General features: G+C 48.8%; 1 protein-coding gene across 2 annotated transcripts in view; it reads left to right on the top strand.

The window, feature by feature from the left end:
• Positions 1–15,406, top strand: part of crp (transcription factor cropped) — a 68,696-nt gene extending 53,290 nt beyond the window's left edge. For both annotated transcript variants that reach the window (XM_075689188.1, XM_075689189.1), the window contains exons 3-5: positions 6,868–7,039; positions 7,752–7,966; positions 10,921–15,406. In XM_075689188.1, the coding sequence (XP_075545303.1) occupies positions 6,868–7,039; positions 7,752–7,966; positions 10,921–11,490 (957 nt within the window). In that variant the 3' untranslated portion in view covers positions 11,491–15,406. The remainder of the gene's footprint in view (positions 1–6,867; positions 7,040–7,751; positions 7,967–10,920) is intronic.
• The last annotated feature ends 3,751 nt before the right edge of the window (positions 15,407–19,157 follow it).

Raw genomic sequence — 19,157 nt, 5'->3', positions numbered from 1 at the left:
GCTCTAGCTTGCAAATTCTTCCAGTGGAAGAATAACCTGCGGCTTGGTTATCTGCGCTGTCTTCATTCTTGGTGGCGAGCGAGTCCGAAGGCGCACTTGCGATTCGCTAGATTGCAGTCGTTGCAAGCGCAGGCTGAAATGCGTTTTGCGAAAACAATGAAACGCGAGTATTATGACCTGGGCTGCTTGTTCAGTGCGAACTAAGTGCCGCTAGCCACCTTCTGATTCGAATCTCATGCGTATAGGAGTGTCGTCGTTGGTGCTTCCCTTTATTATATGTGGCAGGGGGAAGCAATCCATTCTTGCCTCGCTTGTGCTCACGCGGGCGCCCAATAAAGAAAGAAAACAAGAAAAAGAATGCCTCGGACCGTTAAACGGTCAGCCGCATCTGAGCAAACGCGGCACCGGAATCGGAACTCACGACGGCGTCTAACCACCGCGGCCACTTTTTAACAGATGGGGCGTGACGACGAAGGCGCCCCTGCTCGTTTCTTCATTTCTTTTTTCACGCTCTTAAGCCGCTCAGGGTTCTCGCTCCTGTCGTGCCGTGCAGCCACGGAAGACGGGAGGCAAGGGGGATTCCGCGCAGAGGGGCGAGCCTGCGGCAGCAAGCAGGCCGCCGCCAGTTGTGCGCAGCCAGGAAGGAAGGAGGGAGGGCAGGCAGGCTCTTTGCATATCTCGAACCGGTTGTGCGCGCTACGCCTCGTGGAACGCGCGAGCGCGTGCGTGACCATTGGTTTTTCTTGCCGCTCCCCCCCCCCACCCACCCCCTCTCGCCGGCGTTGGCATGTGTCCGCGGAAGCGGCTTCGGCAGGGCCTACTCTTCAACGACGCCGGGAGCACGCGCGCGCGCTCGTGTGTTTGTGCGGAGATTCTTTGGCCGAGGCCGGCGGGGAGTCGTCCAGTCGTCTTCTTCGGAGAGGAATGCCGCGCGCGCTCTTTTCGGATCGCCGCCGCCGCCGCCCTAGCGCGGGAAGTAGCCGCGCGCGTGTGTGTACACGCGGTAGAGAGGGGGATGGCGTTGAGGGGCAAGGGGTGGGGGGCACCATATCCCTCCGGAAACCGGTCCCCCGGCTTCTTGGATGCCCTCTCCCTCTCCGTCTTCTACGGGGGGGGGGGGAAGGGGGACGCCGAAAAAATGCTGCACCACCGCGAGGCAAAAACCGAGTGTCGGCAGTGCTGGCGGCCCCCGTTCCCACGCCATCGTCTCGCGCTGGTGTTTTGAGGGGGGGGGGGGGGGGTCTCGTGGAATTCGGCCCCGTCGCGCTGTCTGGTCGGTCGCAGCTCCCCCCTGCCCGAACGCTGCTGGCTCTCTCTTCTCAATGGAGAGCCGCTGCCCGTCCGGGTTCGGCGCCGCCGCTGCTCGACCGCGAGTCGCGATTTTGGGCTTCTGTGTGGGGCGGGGCGCTGCAGCGGTCGTGGAGGTAGCCGCTGCTCGACGCGCGTGCCTTCTTCGCGCCGTCAACCGGGGGCGTCATCGCGTGTCTGTCGCCGTCGCTGCGCGGGTTGATGACTTCTTCGGTGCTTCCTCGGTATATTCACCCACGATGCGTTTCGCAATAGCTTGGTAATGCGCTCACAAATAATACTTCATTACGAGTCTCCTTTTTTTACGTACTTGTCCTTTTGGCTAACTCAAACAAAGATCGCCAACTAGTCGTCGGTCCACTTCTGACCTGTCGATTTCTGAACGGGCTACTTGCAGAAAGTCTAGACGTTAGAAGAATATATAAATAGGGAGAGAGAGGCTTAACAGAATGGTGAAATTGTACTACAAGCAGCGTGGCGCATTCTGACGCTCGAGGCTAAGCACACGATGCTGCGTCGCAGAGTAATACACCTCGCATGCAGACGCATGATTTCGTAGCGCACCGCCATGCGATTTGCAGTCCAGATGCGTAACCTGACCGGAACATAATCTGACTCAACGGAACAGCCGCCGTCTTGGCGGAAAGTGCCATGAGAAACGCGGCTTTATAATTTGAGTGTGATTTACCTTTGTAAGTTTTGTTAACTGCCCTGCTAACTGGTTGTGAGAGCGTGAGCGCTTGCACTGCAGCAGCTGCGAGGTATTCAGCGAGTTGATTCAGCGAGCTATGAGCGAGTATTCAGCGATTTTTGCGCTACCAATCGTATTGTTCTTATTCTTTAAATTTCGAGGAGCAGGGGCCTCTGGTTAGACGTTTCATATTGGCATATGTTACTACCCTCTAATGATTAATTTTCTGAAAGCTTGTCCATGGTGCTGAAAGCATAGGATAGCTAGCCCACGCTTATACGAGTGCAGTGATTGCGCGTAGCTTTGCATGACCGTCGATATGAATACCACATACCTCGAGACCTGTCTTGCGCTGCCACCTTGTCGGCGAGTTTGCTTGCATTTCGCAAAAATTGTGCCGTAGTATCTTTACTCGCTTCCCTCTGACATATCAGTACAAATGGCGGTCATGTTTCGTTCTTTCTTTTTCCCCAGTTTTGTGCGTCCTTTTTGTCCGCTCGTCGTTAGGACTCTGTTTTCTTTCACGATAACCCTAGGCGTGGGAACATTCCGCATATATGAGATCCTAATCCATCCCCGTCATGATGACCCGGGTTGACCCGGAACGCTGCCCCGCGGACCGCCCGAGGGGGTTGTGCGCGAAAATCATCAAGGAGTGAGGAAGAAAATGGTGTAGCGGTGTGCGCGCGACGACGTTCGCGGAAAGGTCCACGCCGCGGCGGCCTTGACTTTTGGGGCGGTCCGCGGAAGCGCGCGACAACTTCTCGCGCGACAACTTCCCCGTTCGCGCGAGGCGCTGATCCCCTCTGCCCGCGCGCGAAGAGGCCGCGGCCGTGGCGCTTCGCTCCCCCCCCCCCCCCCCCACCTCGTTTGGTCGCTGTGCTGGCGCGCTGAGGAACGGGCAGCGAACGCTGTGGAATGCGGCGGAACCGCGGCCAATATTTCGACACTGCTACGAAGACCGGCGGCGGGGCGATAAAGCGATTCTGGAACGCAGTTACCGCATTTCCCGCCTTCCCTTCTCTTGCTTTTTCCTCTCTCACTGCCGCGTCGGCTGCCGCTACTGTGCGCTGTGTGGAAGGGACAGAGGGCAGCCTTCGTCGCCCAGATTTCCGTCCGCCCGACGTGCCCGACGGGGCCGCTGCGCCATCTGTCGACTGCGAACGTAATCATCCACGAGTCGACGCTCCGAGTGCGGTCGACTCGAGCGGGGCCGTTGGCCCGTCCTTTCCGATGCGTTGTTGCTCTGCGTTTAAACGAGTCGACGTGCTTTGCAGCCGGTTCTTCCTGGAGCAGAGCGAACATTGCACCGCAGCAGACGCCTCCCGTTTTGACGCTGAGTGTCTCTCTGTCCGCGCGCACGGAGGCCACGCGCTCCATCCACGCATCTTAACTGCATCGGAACAAAACTGCCGTTTACGTCCCCGCTTATAACAGCTTTTGGACGTGACCGATTCCTCTTAACCCGCGCTGACTATCAGCTTTTTCTCGAACAGGTCGGCGGTGAAGGGAAGGGAGAGATCAGGGTAACGTGCGTACATTGCCTTCGCTTTACGCTCGTCGGCCCAGACAGGTGGTGCTGAGCCGTGCTCCCATAAGGGCTGCTAACATAGCTCCAACTCTCCCCTTTCCTCTCAGAACCACTACATATCAGACAGCCCGACCCGCGGGTGGCGGCCACACCTCGGCCGAGCCGCATTCCGGAGGCGTCGTCGCTATCGCGCGGGCTCCGATTAACAGTACGCTGCCTTAGCCAAGCCTGGTAGCCCTTCTCCTCCTCAGCCTTTCTTTCGTCCGTCTGCTCTTTGCGCAGTCGGCATCTTCCAGGAAGTGGGAACCGGCGCGGCAGCTTCTATGTTGTACCACCACTGGTAGCCCGAAGTATTCGCTTGCGTAAACAAGGGGGTGGAAGGCGGGGGTCCTTACTTAACCACGCAGCCGCTTGAACCCCTGCCTTCTCGCGCGGCGTCCTCTCCTGCTTTTGAGGGCATGCTGAGTGAGCGTCCCTGTAGTTTGTGCGTGTGCTTTTCTGGTGCGCTCGAGTGGGCTCTTAAAAGAATGAGTGTGTATGAAACAGCCGCGTAGAGGGAAGCTGATTCAGTCTTACCCGTTCAACGCGTGCGGGGATGATGTTGCCCATCTCTGTGTAATCGCGAAGTGCTTGGCAGGCGTTCTGACGTTTGCTCTTCCCTCTTTTTGCCACCGCTTTCGGTATTAATCACCACGAAGTGTCTCGCGCGCAGCCCGTGACAACCTTTCGGAAAAAGCCGCGTGAGAAACTGCGGTATTTGTCTCGACATTATGATTGCGACTGCCTGTATTTAGAGTTCTTCACATTATTTCACCGAGCGCTCTCCGAAAGCGTGCGCTTTGCTTTGCAGGAAAGCCGTCGAAGCGTTGAAGCCCATAGCCGTGTTCGCGTCGCGTGCGAGCATTTTCCGCGCGGATGAGTTCACGCGAGAGGCCCGGCCGGCCGTTGTAAAGGACGTTTCAAAGTGCTGCGTTGCTGGTGTTCCCCGGCTACAACCGCCGCTGTAAAATATTATGCAGGCTCATTACTCCTTGTTCGTTTGTTCGTGTAACGCAGGCTTATTTTCGCGGGTCGCTGCCCAACGTCTCTCTCTCCCCCTTCTGGCTCCTCTCGTCTCCTCCCTTCGTTTTCGCTAATTTGAGCGCCGGCGCGCGCAGTTGACCATGAGAGCACATGTTCATCCAAGCAGCTGCGGTGTGTAGTATAGGGTCCTTGCTGCTCGCCCAGGAGGGCTCGAAAGCGGTAGCGCTTATAGCGCTATATGGCCGGCCGTCTTTAGTTTTCGCCACTGTGCGCCTTCACGCAGAAAAAGAGCATTCGCTTTCTTCTTTTCTCTCAGCGTCGCTAGGTTCCACTCTTCCGTTGTGTTGAGAAAAAAAAATATCTTTTTTTCGTGCTTCTGGTCGATGATAGAGGGCTGTGAAATAGCGTGCGCGATTGCCTTGTGCTTCACGCATGCTGATTGCATCTGCCTACTATGGATGCGCTGTTAGGGAAATTCGCTAATAAATAATTGATGCCAGTTTTCCGCCTTACACTTGCCTCTGCGTTATGAGGGGCGTCCTAGTGGAGAACTCGATATTAATTTTGAAAACTTGTGCACAGTCTTACGTAGCTGTAGCGCCCGTGTAAGTACATGGACGCTACTCTCTCTCTCTCTCTCTCTCTCTCTCTCTCTCTCTCCTTCCGCCATTGCGCCGTCACAATCGCGACCGGAAGCCGAGCTTTGAGGCCCTCCTAACCAGCAGTTGAACACCACAGCCGCTGCATCGCCAGAGTAGCGGTTGTACACGTTTGCCTGTCGAGCTCGCTGATGAATCGCCAAAGTTTTGCGTGTACAAATAATTGCTGCAGTGGTAAAAGAGCCCTGCGCGACGAACTTAAGCCAGCACGTCGAAAGCACAACAGTGTTCCTTCCGTGTTTGCTGCCGAGCGGCGTTGTTCAGAGAACTCCAGCAGCAGCGTCGTGCGCTCGCAGGTCGATGGCGTGTTCGCCGGTTACGGGGGCGAATAGAGAAAGCAAGGGTGCGCGGCTGTCGTGATCGACCGGTGCTACCCGAAATGGCACACGAGGGGCGGAAGAGAGGCGCGCCAGGCAGTGCGCGTTTGTGTGCGTGCTCGCGGACACGAGGAGCGACCTGGAACGCGGGATTTTCCATGCGACGGGCACGGCCAAAACGCTGCGCGATAAACAACACGCCCGATCAGGGTGATGAAGGGCCGCGGGGTTTTTGATACTAAGTATTGTGCTACTTAGATAAGATATTAGTCTGGAAAGTAGTCTTGTACCGCTGAAGCCGGCCCTTTGTTATAGGAATGTTGTTTTATTTCTGTTCAAGTTTTGTTGACTTCGATAGGCTTTCTATGGAGATATAGCAGCAGATAGATTTCTCAAACGTTCCATACATAGTGCCACGAAATAATCGGGCGCTTTATTTCTTCGTTACCTCTCTGTCTCTGTCTCTCTCTCTCTCTACTGGTGTTTATCGCGGTTACAGAATCCTTTATCGATCTCTTCGTCCAATGTAACCGTCGTGCTGCGCATTCAGGATTTTTTATTGCCTTATGCGGCCGTAATTATCGCAGTATTGTACAAGCAAATACATTAATCAGCGCACGTAAGGGGTTCTTAACAATTAACACACATCGCGCGTTCTTCGGAGCCCCGAGACGCGGCGCGTGATGCCGTGTTGCGGCTGGCAGGCTGGGCAGCTCGGAGCGAGCGGGCGCGTCACTCAGCTGCTGTCGACGGCATCCGCTTCGAATCGAGGCATCCGGTCGAGCGGCTGCCGACGACTCCCACGCCCCACTTCCGTTCGACGCCGCCGTCGACACCTCGATCGGACCGCGCACTCGGACGAGGAAGGGAGGGGGGTCCCATATGCGCGAAGGGCCGCATATGGGACCGCATCTCGCACTGCCCGTCGCACTTCCCAAGCCGGAGAAGGGCGTTCGAGGCAATCAAGCGCTTTTGCATGCACTCACAAAGTCGCCTGCGCTGTTTTGCCAAAATGAACGTAAAAAAAAGCTAGCCCAGCTCGGAACCCATGTGTAGGAATAGGCGTGCAATTCCTTACTACAATAACCAATTTGGTAACAGGTTGTGAACGCTATGTTGTATATCTAAGGTGCATAAAAAAAAAAAAAAAAAGCCCACATACAACTTTACGTTTTTGTAGCTGTCGAATTTTCCATTACCAATACAGTACACTGCATGTAGCTCGAAATATATTTTTTTTCCTATATTTTAACTGCAACTTTCTTTCCTTCTTCGCATGCCCACAGAAGTCCTGAACACTTGTTTATTTTTTTTCTCTTTTGTGCTGTATCTGTGCAGGCTGCCATACTACAGCACACTGCTGAGTACATCTACCAGCTGGAGCAGGAGAAAACGCGCCTGCTGTCACAGAACAGCCAACTGAAGCGCCTCCTCAACTGCCAGATGAGCCAAGACAGTGATGGCTCCTCTTCAGATTCGCCCCTGCCCAAGCGCAAGAAAGGAGACAACAGTAAGCATTGCTGCATATTTTCATCTTCTCTTCCCTGCATCTTTCTCCCTCTCTCTATTTCTTTTTTTTTTTGGTACGTCTGTGGAATCGAAACACTCATTCCTGCTGGGGTACAACTGGAGAGACATATTCAAGAAACCACCAATAAATTCACTATATTGTTCCAGAGCACAGGAGAGTACAGTAGTTTCTAACGTTAATGCCACTGGCTACCTTTTCACTGATTGCACTCCTTGCTATGTAACAATAGTCTAGCTTCAGAGAAGAACAGACGTCTAGACTCTTGTTGAGAATGCCTGGGTTGGCAAGTTAGGGTAATATTGCATGTACTTTAAGCATATCAGTCAGGCTATTGTGAGCATTTTTAATCATCGCCAGTATACTAGTGTGATTGCTCGTTGTTTCAGAGCCTTGGTAATGCACTATGCACAGGACGTCCCATTAGAAAAGGGGCACCTAAGTGATGTTCCAAACAGTGACAACTTCAGAAGTATTTCTTGGAATATCACTTGCTGATGTATGCCAAACAGTGTTCATGTCCAAGGGGTTGTTGCATGGTACTCTTTTTAATACGACTGCAGAAATTGAGAACAGTCAACGGTCAAAAATACATATGGAGCATGCCCTTTGATATTGGACCATCATGTATTTACTTATTTTTGAATCATCCAGTCCTGACTTTAATTGTTTTATGGCATACTTTTTGTTGCAGTGGATGATGAGGGAATCGCTGGCATGAGCCCACAAGACACAGAGACAAAGGAAGACGTCCTGCGTGAGCTTGTAGACCTCAGAGTGCAGCTTGAACGTGAGAGAAGGCTGCGGATGATCCTAGAGGACCAGGCACGAGGAATGGAAGCGCAAGCCTACACTGAGCGGATCAGGGAGGCACCTGCTGCAGCACCTCATCACAAGGTCAAAACAGAGGTAATTACTATTTTTGGCTGTGTGCAGTGCTTCTGCAACAAAGTGTTTGACGCTTTACTTGAGTCGGCAGTATCACCAGGAATAGTCAAAATTGTATAATAAATATTGCCAGCTGTATGATTGTAGTAGAAATGCTATTCCTTTTGTAGTAAAGCACTTTCACTTCATTCACTTTTCAATGCATGATTGCCTATTTTCATTCGAGAGGAAACATTGGAGGGTTGGCTGCCCCCCCCCACCCCTATCATCACCCCACATTAGAGTGTTTCCCTTTTCTGCAGTTCTCCTGCTAAGCTTTCCTGCTCTCTGTGTTTCCGTTTTGCTGCAGGCACCATTCCTCAGTGCCTTAGCCACTTCAGCCCCAAGGGCAGTTTGTATGAAACTTTTTTATTTGGCACTTCTAAACACAAGTAAGCACAGAAAAAATAACTTGATCTGGAACGAAGAAGAGAAGTAACGAAACTTTGTTGTCCCTGATCGAGGACTGTAGGACTCAACAGGTGTGAAAGCTCAGAAAGCAGTTGCCGTTTTGCAGGCAGAGAAACACTCCACACTTAGTGCATTTTACTCTTGATTTCCCACTGCAGCCTGGATTTCGGCATCTATTGTGTGAGCCCAGCTTTTGGTGCTCCGAAAGTGCCCAGTTATATCATACCTTACGTCATCTGGGGCCAAAGATACGATTCTGCCGCTCTGTGGTGCACTTTCTCGTGCCTCTTCCTCCTCACTTTCTGCTTCATTCTCTTTGATCTTTAAATCTCTGCGTTTCTGCTTGAATTAGTGCGACAGCAATGTTCATTTTAACTCAAGGAGGTCAAGCCTTTGCTGCTTTGAAGTCATATTTTGTTCACACATTCTCTTATATTCAATCCAGCCATTGCAGCAGGCCATGTCAAAGAACTGCACGAGCATGCGGACGGTCCACTTCTTAGTTCGCATAGAGATCCGATAGTAGGAGATGAAACGGTCTATCAGGTGCACTCCATCCATGAACGCATTGTATTTCACAACTGCATCCGGCTGTTTCACTTTGACCTTTTTTTTTTATCTTTCTTGGACCATATCTGGCAGCTTGCTTCGGGCGCTATGCCAAATGCGGTGGATAAAACTAGAGCAGATTTATTGTCCCTCTACTTCACAATGCACATTTTGCCGTCCCTATGCACCGTGATGGCTTAATCACCACGTTGCATATCCCGGTCCTGTGACATTGTAGGTGCAACACCTCCTATCCGGTTTGCCATCACAGTTCCTGTTAAAAACACATTTTTTCTGACCAGGTGCTCAGCAATCTTGAGGCCTCTGAAGTACCTGTCTGGGTAGACAAAAGTATCTCGGTCCCTTTTCAAAGTTTCCGAAAGTTTCTTGATGATGCTCCTGCCAAGACCAAACTCCCACATATCCTCATCGGAGACGGTGCTCTTGCCAACATAAATAGCAAAGTCCAGAACCAAGCCGTCTGGTGATGCCATTACGAAGTTCTTTAGACCTAAGGGACTTGGCTAGGAAGGTACACATTGCCTAGAAGGGCACCTTCCTGAAAAAGGAATCATCTGCTCATTAATTGACACCTCATGAGACCGAGGTATGTCCAAGCAGGCATTCCTAAACGAGATGAGAATGGACGTTGCCAGAAACAGTCTGTTCTCTTCTCGTTCTTCGGTCGTTATGTACAGGAGGTCAACAAAGCGAACATAGCTCTTAAGCTCAAAAAACTTATTTCTGGTCATTGCCTGTGCAATCAGGTCCACTCTGAACATTTGAGACCAGTTAAGTCTCACCTTCGGCAGCTTTAGAATCCCTGTGGCAATGTGGATACACATAAAGATCTTGAGTTCTTTTGAATCTGTTTGAACCAACTTCCCTCTAGCCTGAAAGGAATACAGGTTTGTTTGGAATGCACTCTGTTCCCAGAACACTTCACGAAAGTATTTGAAGAAATACTTCATAGGTGTGTCCAGGTTTTGGTATCCCTCGCTACACAGCACTTCCTCATCTTCTATTGTCAAGCCAGGAAATGTGAATGAAAGGTAAAGGCATATTTAGGTTTAAACCTTTACTAATATTGGCCTCACGTTGCTCTTTTATTCACTTATTGCGAGTTTTGAACAACGAAAGTACTTACGTTCCGCTACTCCACTTGTGTGCAATCTGTCCTGTTTGTCGATGGTGGTTTACGGCGTCAGGGCTGTTCTAGATATCTGATTCTGTGTCACTATCTTCGTCCAGATTGTTAACAGAACTGTCGACGTCCTCCGAATCCGATAGATCGGCATTACTCTCTTGCAGCAGTGCCTGGATCTCATTGTCAGTCAAGTACCTTGCTGAAAGTCATAGACGTATAGACATCGAAGTTGACAAGCGCCTAACAAAAAACTGCAGCAAAGTACACACGCTAAACCTGACTCAAACTGTGTGCACACCCTTCAAAACACGTAAGCTATTCTCCAATTCAATGGTTATTATGTGACAAGAAGAAAAAGTACTCACACTGAGGATGGGAGGGAGCGCGCGCTGTTGCTCCCAGATGCCATTTTGGGACACGCTTTGCTTTACCGTCTCTGAACTAGGAGTGCCATCTTACGGAGGTGAAAAAAAGTACAATCTCCTGAGGCGAGAAATTTTAATTTTGAGTAGATAAACATGTTTGTTTGTTGAATGGACACACTCAAGCTTCTGTCCCAATTCGAGGGCGCAGGGACTAAGGAGGATTGCGAGCAAAGCACCAACCCCTCTTCGTTAAATAGATGTCCCATCTTGGGCTTTGCTCTTGAGCCTTGGCTCTTTCTATTGTGTCTTTCTCAGATGGGCTTTGTGTTACTCCACACATCCTTCGATCTTCGGTGCAGCATCTATTTCAGCATCCTCATTTCCACCACATAAAACTTTCGATGTTCTGCTCACTGATGTATCAAAACTCAAAACTTTGCCTCGCCTTTTTTCGAACTTCGCAGGAAGTCGCTGAAGCAACAAATGCTGCTGTGGTGGTGGCCCAGCCTCCCCTGGAACAGCAGGTGCTGGCGACATCGCAGTTCTCTCCGGCACCGGCGCCTGTCGCCTTGCCAGCAGGCAGTGCCAGCCCGCCAAGGGCGCACCCTCAGCCGCCGGAGCCTCTGCCCAGCCCCGCAGTCGACCTGCCCCAGGACCTGAGTACACACTCCATGCAGCCCGCAGCTCCTGCTGCAGTGGCGGTGACCCCCACTGTGGCTACGCGGGAAGAGGCTGCGGTGCCACCGCTTCAGTCCTCTCCGTGCACGTCGCCATACCATGCCAGCACGTCCCGCCAAAACTTGGAAACCATCGTGGAGGCCATTCGACATCTCGAAGGGGACCACCTGTTTCGGGACGATGAACCCCGCAGCGCCACCCCCGAGCAGTTGAGCACCCCAGAAGCCAATGGTGGCAGCATGCTACGCAGCAGCTTAAACGTCCTGGTGGTCCACGAGCCTGCGCTGCGTCAGCAGGTGATCCAGTGTGGCACGGCAACGCGCCGGCCCGGGGTCATTGTGGCCAACCACTCTTAACGGCTGTCTCCCCGTGGAGGCCACTTTCTCCCGGGGGTGGGGGGAGCCCGGTTCACCCTCTCTCGCTCTTCTGCGCTATTGCTTGGCCGCAACAAAAAACAAATCTGGAGGGTACACACCCACACACAATACAAAGCGCCACTAGTGGAAATGAACACACATGCACACAAGAAGATACATGCCGACAGGGACACACATATACGTATACCAAACCACAGCGTTCTTCACTTGTTTGACACTGCGTGGGCAGGGTAACGGACATGCCGAGACACTTCTGGGAAAGTGCATTCCAGGTTATAGGGACAAAAACTCGTAAAACTTTTGTCACGCAGTGCTGTCACTGCCTCGTGGTTCATTTTACTTAGTTTGAACACCATTTTACACAACTTGCTCTTTTGCTATCTCTGGACAGAAACAGCAGGATTTTTGCGCGTGTCCTCCTTTTTCTCCCCACATTTCCTTGATTCTTTGTTACCCACCCTTTGCCATAATAATGAAGCATGCCACAATGGCTGTTTATAATTATCTAGTGGCCTGTGGTAAACACGGCCATGTTATCATGCCCGAAGTTCGAAGTTAGCTCACTACCTCGACATGAAATTTGGTTACCCCTGCAGGGTTGGTTCTCAGTGCACCTAATATGTTTCATTATGCTGTCATTGTTCAGTGGGATAAGCCTGGTCTGTCAATGTACAACTCTTGTTCAACGTTAAGGACATTTTGTCAGCTAGCGCAAGCAGTGTACATAAGTTTGTATTGAACCTTTCTTTCTTCTCTTTGGCTCTGCACTGATCAGCCCGGTAAAAGCTTCGCCAAGGTCCTTGGGCTTGTGGCATTGATTGTGTAAGCTGTACTGTGCTCCCAATGTCTTCTAAAGACCAGATTAGAGAGTATACCATGTCTATTTGGACACACATTGGGATTTGTGATCTGATGAAAGCAGTAGGAGGAGATGGGGAGAAAAAGAAAGAAGGTAGAGTGACGAGGAGGCAATGGAAGACGGCGATAGCAGAAGCACAGCGGAATGGTGGATCATGCTTCCGTTTAGTCTGTAATATATGGGGCGGGGAAAGATTCTCGGGGGCTGTACAGTGTAAGAAATCGTGCAAGTCTAGTGCAATGGTCTGCGGGTGGTTCCTTTGGGGAAAGAGAGAGAGAGAAGGAGGAGTTAAATTTTTTCACACGAAGCAGTTTTTGCAGCATACAAAGATTATATATATATATATAAATATTATATGGCACACTTATCTGTACACACCAGACCATGCAAGCTGGCTGCAAGCATGCCTCACTCATTGTCTCATAGGAAAAGCAGTTACTTGTCCGATGACTTTTATTACTGAGTTTATCCCGTCTGCATCGGCACACTGATGTGTTTTGTGTGAAGTGTTCATATGTTGGTGACAGCGACAGAGCAAAAATATTCTCGCAGTTGTGTTGTTTCTCTGTGCTCCTTCTCTCGTGGCATATTCATGGTTGGCACTGTGCATAGCTCATACTTTTACCTCTTCCAAGGAATAAAGATCGGTGTGTGTCCTTTGTCCTCTCGAAAAACCTCATGATCGAAATGTGTTTGTCAGAAGCTATATTTGTAGTGGTGTGCGTGTGTGCCATCTGCTGTTATATTTAAGACATGTCATACACATCTTTTTTAATTATTATTATTATTATTACTCGTTTCAAGTACATATGTGGCTTTTTTTTTTCACCAGTCCTCCTTTTCTTCCTTTTTTTTCTCTCTTTTTAATTCTTTGTCCCCATGTATGAATCTCAGCAGACATCATCCCTGTAAGGTAGCACTCATCTATCATTGAGCTCCATTTCTTGATGATGCATTTGCATTCATTGTCACAAACATACACACCTACATAAACATGGACACAACAATCACACTTGGACATGCCATCTGAATGACACAACACACCATCATGACACCTCCATTTGGTGGGGATGGCCACTATGAGAGAGCCTGTGAATTTTACGGGTAATGCATTTTTTTCCCCTCTTTTTTCGTTTTTCTCCTTTGCCTTTGCTTCAAAGCTGAGATTTTTACCTCAATGCAAATCTAGGGCAGCAGCGGCTGCTTTCAGATAGTGTTAAGACTTTATTATAGAAAACAGCATTGTGTTCTTATTGATGTGTCATATCTATGTTTATTTCGAAAGGCTTTTCATAGCATCCTCTGCCATTATGTAATGTTCATGTAGTTGCGTTGGCCGAGCAACACTGTGCAGTCTTATGTTCCGAGGTAATTCTTTCCACTCGCGGCATTACACGCTTGTATGGCTTCGTTCTTTTTTTGTGCATTTTGAGACCTTTATTTTTTTGTTCTTTTGAGCGAGAGTTTATTTTCTTTTGCCATGTGTGCATGTGTAGATGAGAGAGACAGTTATAACCAGGTGGGTATAACATTCACAACATTCACTCATGTCACAGATGTGTACACCCATCCTAATTTATATCTCATGTCACCAGCTGCCACGCCACACATGGCCATTGCCCGCCAGAGCGAGCGTCGTCAGTTGGTGTTAGGTCTGCACGGCGCCAGAGTCCTCTGTGCATTGTTCATTATTACCACACATAGGCAACATTTGCAGCATCTAAGTTGAGGTGGTGAGAGAGTGAAAGAATTTTTTATACGCGAGGGGTGGAGGGCGAAGGCTATAGAAAAAGATTTGTATACACATTTCTTTTTTTCCTCTCTTTCTGTGAGTCTCTAGGACCACCTTGTTTATTAAATACCAGGTTTATAGAGGGAGCTGTAGCCACCATGCCAAGTGTTTGTTATGGTGAATTCCACCTGTCATCTTGGAGAAGGTGCCTTATTAGGCTCGAATTTCACAGACCCAATTCTGCCAGTGAAAAACGTAACGCTCCACAATGGATTATTGCTGAAGTTGCCATGCGCAGCTGGCAGGATGTGGCATACTCCAGAACTTCCTGGTTGAGTTAAATGCCCTGTTATTGGAGTGAAATCAAGCTATCAACTCGCAGTGCAAGTTGATTCCAAACAACGAGACGAAAATGCAAACTGGCTACGATTCAGCTAATGGAAAACAAGTTCTATCTACAGCAGAGCAAGTGACAAAAAAAAAAATTGCCCCAGATTGATTAGTGGAATTCACATTTAGTTTATATCCGCTCTTCTCTCCCCTCATGTTGTTGCTTGGGTCTTCTGTCTGAGCTTTGTTCTGTGTTCTCTTTTTGCCATCTTCGCCATCGATTGTAAATTCATTGTTGACTTTATTTTTTCGTCTTTTTATTTCTTGAAGTGCTTGTTTTATCAGACAAATGTGTGTGTGTTTTTTTTTACTGTTATTTTTCTCTTTGCTATTGTGTTAAGGCATTGGAAATGAGAACCATTTGTACATATGTTCACCGGCTCCTGTTTTCGACTTGTTTTGTTTGCTGTTCCCATTTGCCGTCTTTTGTATCTCTTTGTATGGGTGCATGTGTTACTTTTCACGTGTGCTAGTGAAGGTTTTGCTGTGAGTTTCTGTGGGAGGGCCCATAATTTTTCATTTGGTTGCTGTACTTTATGAATGATGTGAAAATGTTAAACCTACTTTTTATTGTTCACCTCCTTTTGAATTGCATCAGCTTTATCATAGTGTCCATAATTGGTGTTCACAGAAGGCCAATGTCCAACATTTAATTGTGAATCGTAGATGTTTTTTTTTCTTATGCCATCTGTGTCAAAAGATCCTGTGAACCTTTTTTGTTATAAATTATTTGCTTCATTATGTTTCTTTTATGGTTCATTGATCAGTGGAAATGTTGAAAATGTTTTACAAAAGCTTGTGTTCAGCTTCGTTGGGTCTGCTAAAGTCTGGGCCCCAACCAAATGTTACGTCTCAAATCATGTCTCCAAGTGTCGTTCCTAGCTTTTTGTGTAATAAATGTTTGTCAGTACTGATATCATGTCCTGTATCTGTCACTGGCAAAGCATCACTAGGGTTATCTACTCTGCAGTGCTTTGCACAGTCCCACACAATCTTGTTCCTTCTTAGTGGAATACAACATGTTTAAGCATTCTGCCTCCATGCTGATGCACACAGACGCACTCCTTTTGGCTACACGGAAGTTTAAAATAAAATAAAGGCAAATGACATGCCACAGAAAGGAGAGAGAGAGAGAGAATAACTCTATTGAATTGGGGAAAGGGGGATAGGGGATTAGGAGCTTGAGGGGTGGCGCCCCAAGTCCAGCCGAACGTGACCAAGGCCTTCTGCACCTTCGGATCTGAGCTGGCGAGTTGGGCCTCCCATTGCTCCAGTGTGTTGGTTAGATTATACCTAAGTAGGCATTTAAACTAGGTGGTCTATTTTGGCATCCCCATGAGATCTGGTACAAAGATGGTGGCAAGTCGCTACACCACGGACAGGCACGCCCGTACATCGTTGTGAAAATTTTGCTCAATCTTAATAAATTTAGGTAGACCTCCATTTGAATCCTGTGGAGATCTGTTGCGTCTTCCCCTTGCAAAGATGTGTGGCGGGCGCCATATCTTTGCTGCATGCAGCGCTGGTGAGCAAGAGTATCGCGTGGTGCCATACGTGCCGAGCAAATTGGTAATCCATGATAAATAAGGGTCTGCTAAAGATGAGAACAAGAACGCAACAATGCAAGCACTTTGTTGAAGGCTACAAGCGCTCTTGCTGTCGCCTTCTTGTTTTCATCTTTTGTCTTTCCGTCCCTTATTTATTAAGGCAGCTTGTGCTTATTTTCATCTTTGTGGCTTCTTCAGCACTACCAGCAGCTGCTCAAGAAAGTAAGTGCATTTTTTGGCACTGGAGAATATTTAAACTCTTTAATATGACATAGCAGATAAACACTCCAAGCACATTACAAAGATCGAAAACAATGCATATGAACAATATCTCTCCATCTTTTTTTTTTTTTTAATTTTGCAATGAAGCAGTTTTCCAGGGCTGGGTCATTTTAATGCAAGTGTGTAGTGTGCCTGTCTCCAGTGGCAATCTTGATTGTGCATGTAAGATGGTCCACTCTTAAGGAAACATCTAATTGTACTTAACCAACAATAGCCTCAACATCTCTTCAGCTTAAATTTAAAAAAATTAAATAAATGCTTGACCTAGCATTTCAGGTAGACACCTATTCATAAAATATATTCCTTCAGGCTTCTGCATCGAAACTGAGCTGTTGTCAGTGCACTGATACTGATCTGGCGTTCCCTTTAATGGTTAACTGCAATAACATTTTTGGAATAGCATAAAAACCCCAGTCTCGGATAGCGAAGGTATAGATCAGCCTATGTAAAAATTTTTACTTCTGAGGCACGAGTGGGACTGTCGCGAAAAGTTGGCAAAAATGAGGTGTTCGATACCCAGACTAAAAATTTAAGAAACGCTGCATTTACCGCTCGTCTGAAATGACGCAACGCCGAGAACCAGGCTGGCGCCTGGGCCTGAGCTCCGAGATTTCACGGTGCGCAGTGCTGGTCTCGTAGACCAGCCACGCTCGTCTGTTCTGGGATCCGCGTCTTACCTGCTAACCCCCTCGCCCCCGCGTCGTCTGCCATAGTGCTATTAATTAAAATACGAGTAATTAGTATGTCACCAGTCCTGCAGCTTAGTCGGGATTGTTTCGATAATATACACTATTCATACTTCAAACAATTTAGCCAAAGTAAAAGTTTGTTGCAGTTGGTCTTTATTAAGGGTGCATCGGTGACTGTTCATCGGGAAAACTAGGAACGCGAAAATCGAAAGAAAAGCCGTAGCATGGATATATCTACCTCAGTACTGCGAGCACAAACAGTTATGCGCTGATTTACTCGATAAATGTTCCCAAAAATGCCACAATATTAAAGAAAAATAAGTGTAAAACATGCAATTGGTATCCACGCAATCGGTCAGTAAAAGTGTACACGTGTTAGCGTTTAATGGAAGTCGAAAGTGGTTAGCGACATATGATCACGGCTTGGTTGCATCGCTGTCTCAAGGGGCTGCCGATTCCTACTTTCCATGCTATTCCCATTAATATTGTTCTAGATTTATTCCAGTCTAACTTACTCAATGAAACTTTCTATTCTAAATATAGCTCAGATACATGGTAGAGCGACCGCCCCGGAGAGGCGTTGGTCCCAGGTTCGAGTCTCCGGACCAGGACGAATCTTTCCTCAACTGCGAAGCTTCGTGAGAAAACCGTGTGGGTCTCCTTTGTGGCCTCGTGCTGCATTCGGGTGGATGACAATTTTCCATTTCATGAGCCTTTCTCCGCCTTACGGTATTCCCCAGAACTGATTTTACCACATTCGATGAGCCCCTAAGGGCGCAAACGTTTCTTAGAGTCTGTTTCTTAATACTCCCTAATTACACACTACTCTCCTATTGCCAGTTTTCCCTTTTCATTTCCCTCAAGTGATTACCTGCGCGTGCAACCACCCTATTCTCGGCCCATCCAACAGCGTGGTTTCGTGCCACGTTTTGAAGGATCATCGTCGGCATCAGGTGAAGGTGAAGCCCGCGAGCCAACTTTCTGCAGCAGAGTTCAGAGGCGACTGTTGCATTACTCGTGGTGGGCCAAGCCATTGGGGATTCATTGTTCAAGATTATGGAGATTGACGTGCCAAAACAGCTCCGTCGGTTACGAAAAACGGCATAGCGGAGGGTTCGCGGGATTAATTTTGGCCAGCTGGAGTTCTCTAACGTCCGCCCAAAGCACGGTACGCGAGCGTACGCACACGCCGTAACAAGGCCGTCGCGTTCGGGGAACGAACCGGTGACCTTGTACTCGGCGAGAAAACGCCATAGCCAGTGGGACGGGTGAGATAAATTGTTTTCGGTGGACGTAAATGTAGTGTCAATTAACCTTATGTTCAAAAATATAAAGACGGAGTTGTCAACTAAATAAACGTGCTTTCTGCAAACCTCCTGGTTATATGTTTCAAGGAAATCCGGCATGCGCTGCATACGAAGACACCGGAGAAAACGGCGAATCACACAGGTTAGAAAAAAATTTCAAATTACGCTGGCTCTTTGATGTAACTTGGACCAGACCTGCAAACGATTAGCCCTTCGTAGGCGTTTACGAGAACAGCAGCATATTTTGGCAACCATCTCGGGCTACGTGGAGTATCTTTCGGCCTGCTTACCGGCAACTATAGTTAACATCGGTAAGGCAAATTTGAAGTATTCATATGCTGGCAAAACATTTAAAGCGATAGCTTTGCTGGCCGCGAACTTGCGATTTCGCCGTGGCCGTGCTCCGAGAAGGCACATGACGTCACGCCGCGTTTCTCGTCACACTGCGTTCCTCGTCGTTGCGCTCGCCTCCGCTCGCTTCGCCAGCTGCATCGAATGCCCGATAACATGTCGGATGATTGAAAAGGAGAGCTCGCGTGCGCCGCAACCACAGTTGAGGCGGCAGTATGGACGGTGACAATTCTGATAAGCAGGAGGAGGCCTGGAATCGACATCGAAACGAGATGAAGAGGAAGCGAATTGCCCAGGAAACAGGCGAACAGCGCGCCGAACTATTGGCTAAACGCCGTAATATAGCTAGACAACCAGGCTAACCTTGACTTGCAATCAAGATTAACCAAGGCTAACCAGGCTATGCCTAGCTTTCGCTACGTATATCCTGGCTTAGCCGAGCTAAGCCACCGCCAATTTTTTTTTTTACTTGAAACGGTGTAGGGCATG

Source organism: Dermacentor variabilis, chromosome 4 (assembly GCF_050947875.1).
Source record: "Dermacentor variabilis isolate Ectoservices chromosome 4, ASM5094787v1, whole genome shotgun sequence".
Taxonomy (NCBI): domain Eukaryota; kingdom Metazoa; phylum Arthropoda; class Arachnida; order Ixodida; family Ixodidae; genus Dermacentor; species Dermacentor variabilis.
Note: the sequence above shows the minus strand (reverse complement) of the source record. Positions and strands in the feature narration are given on the sequence as shown.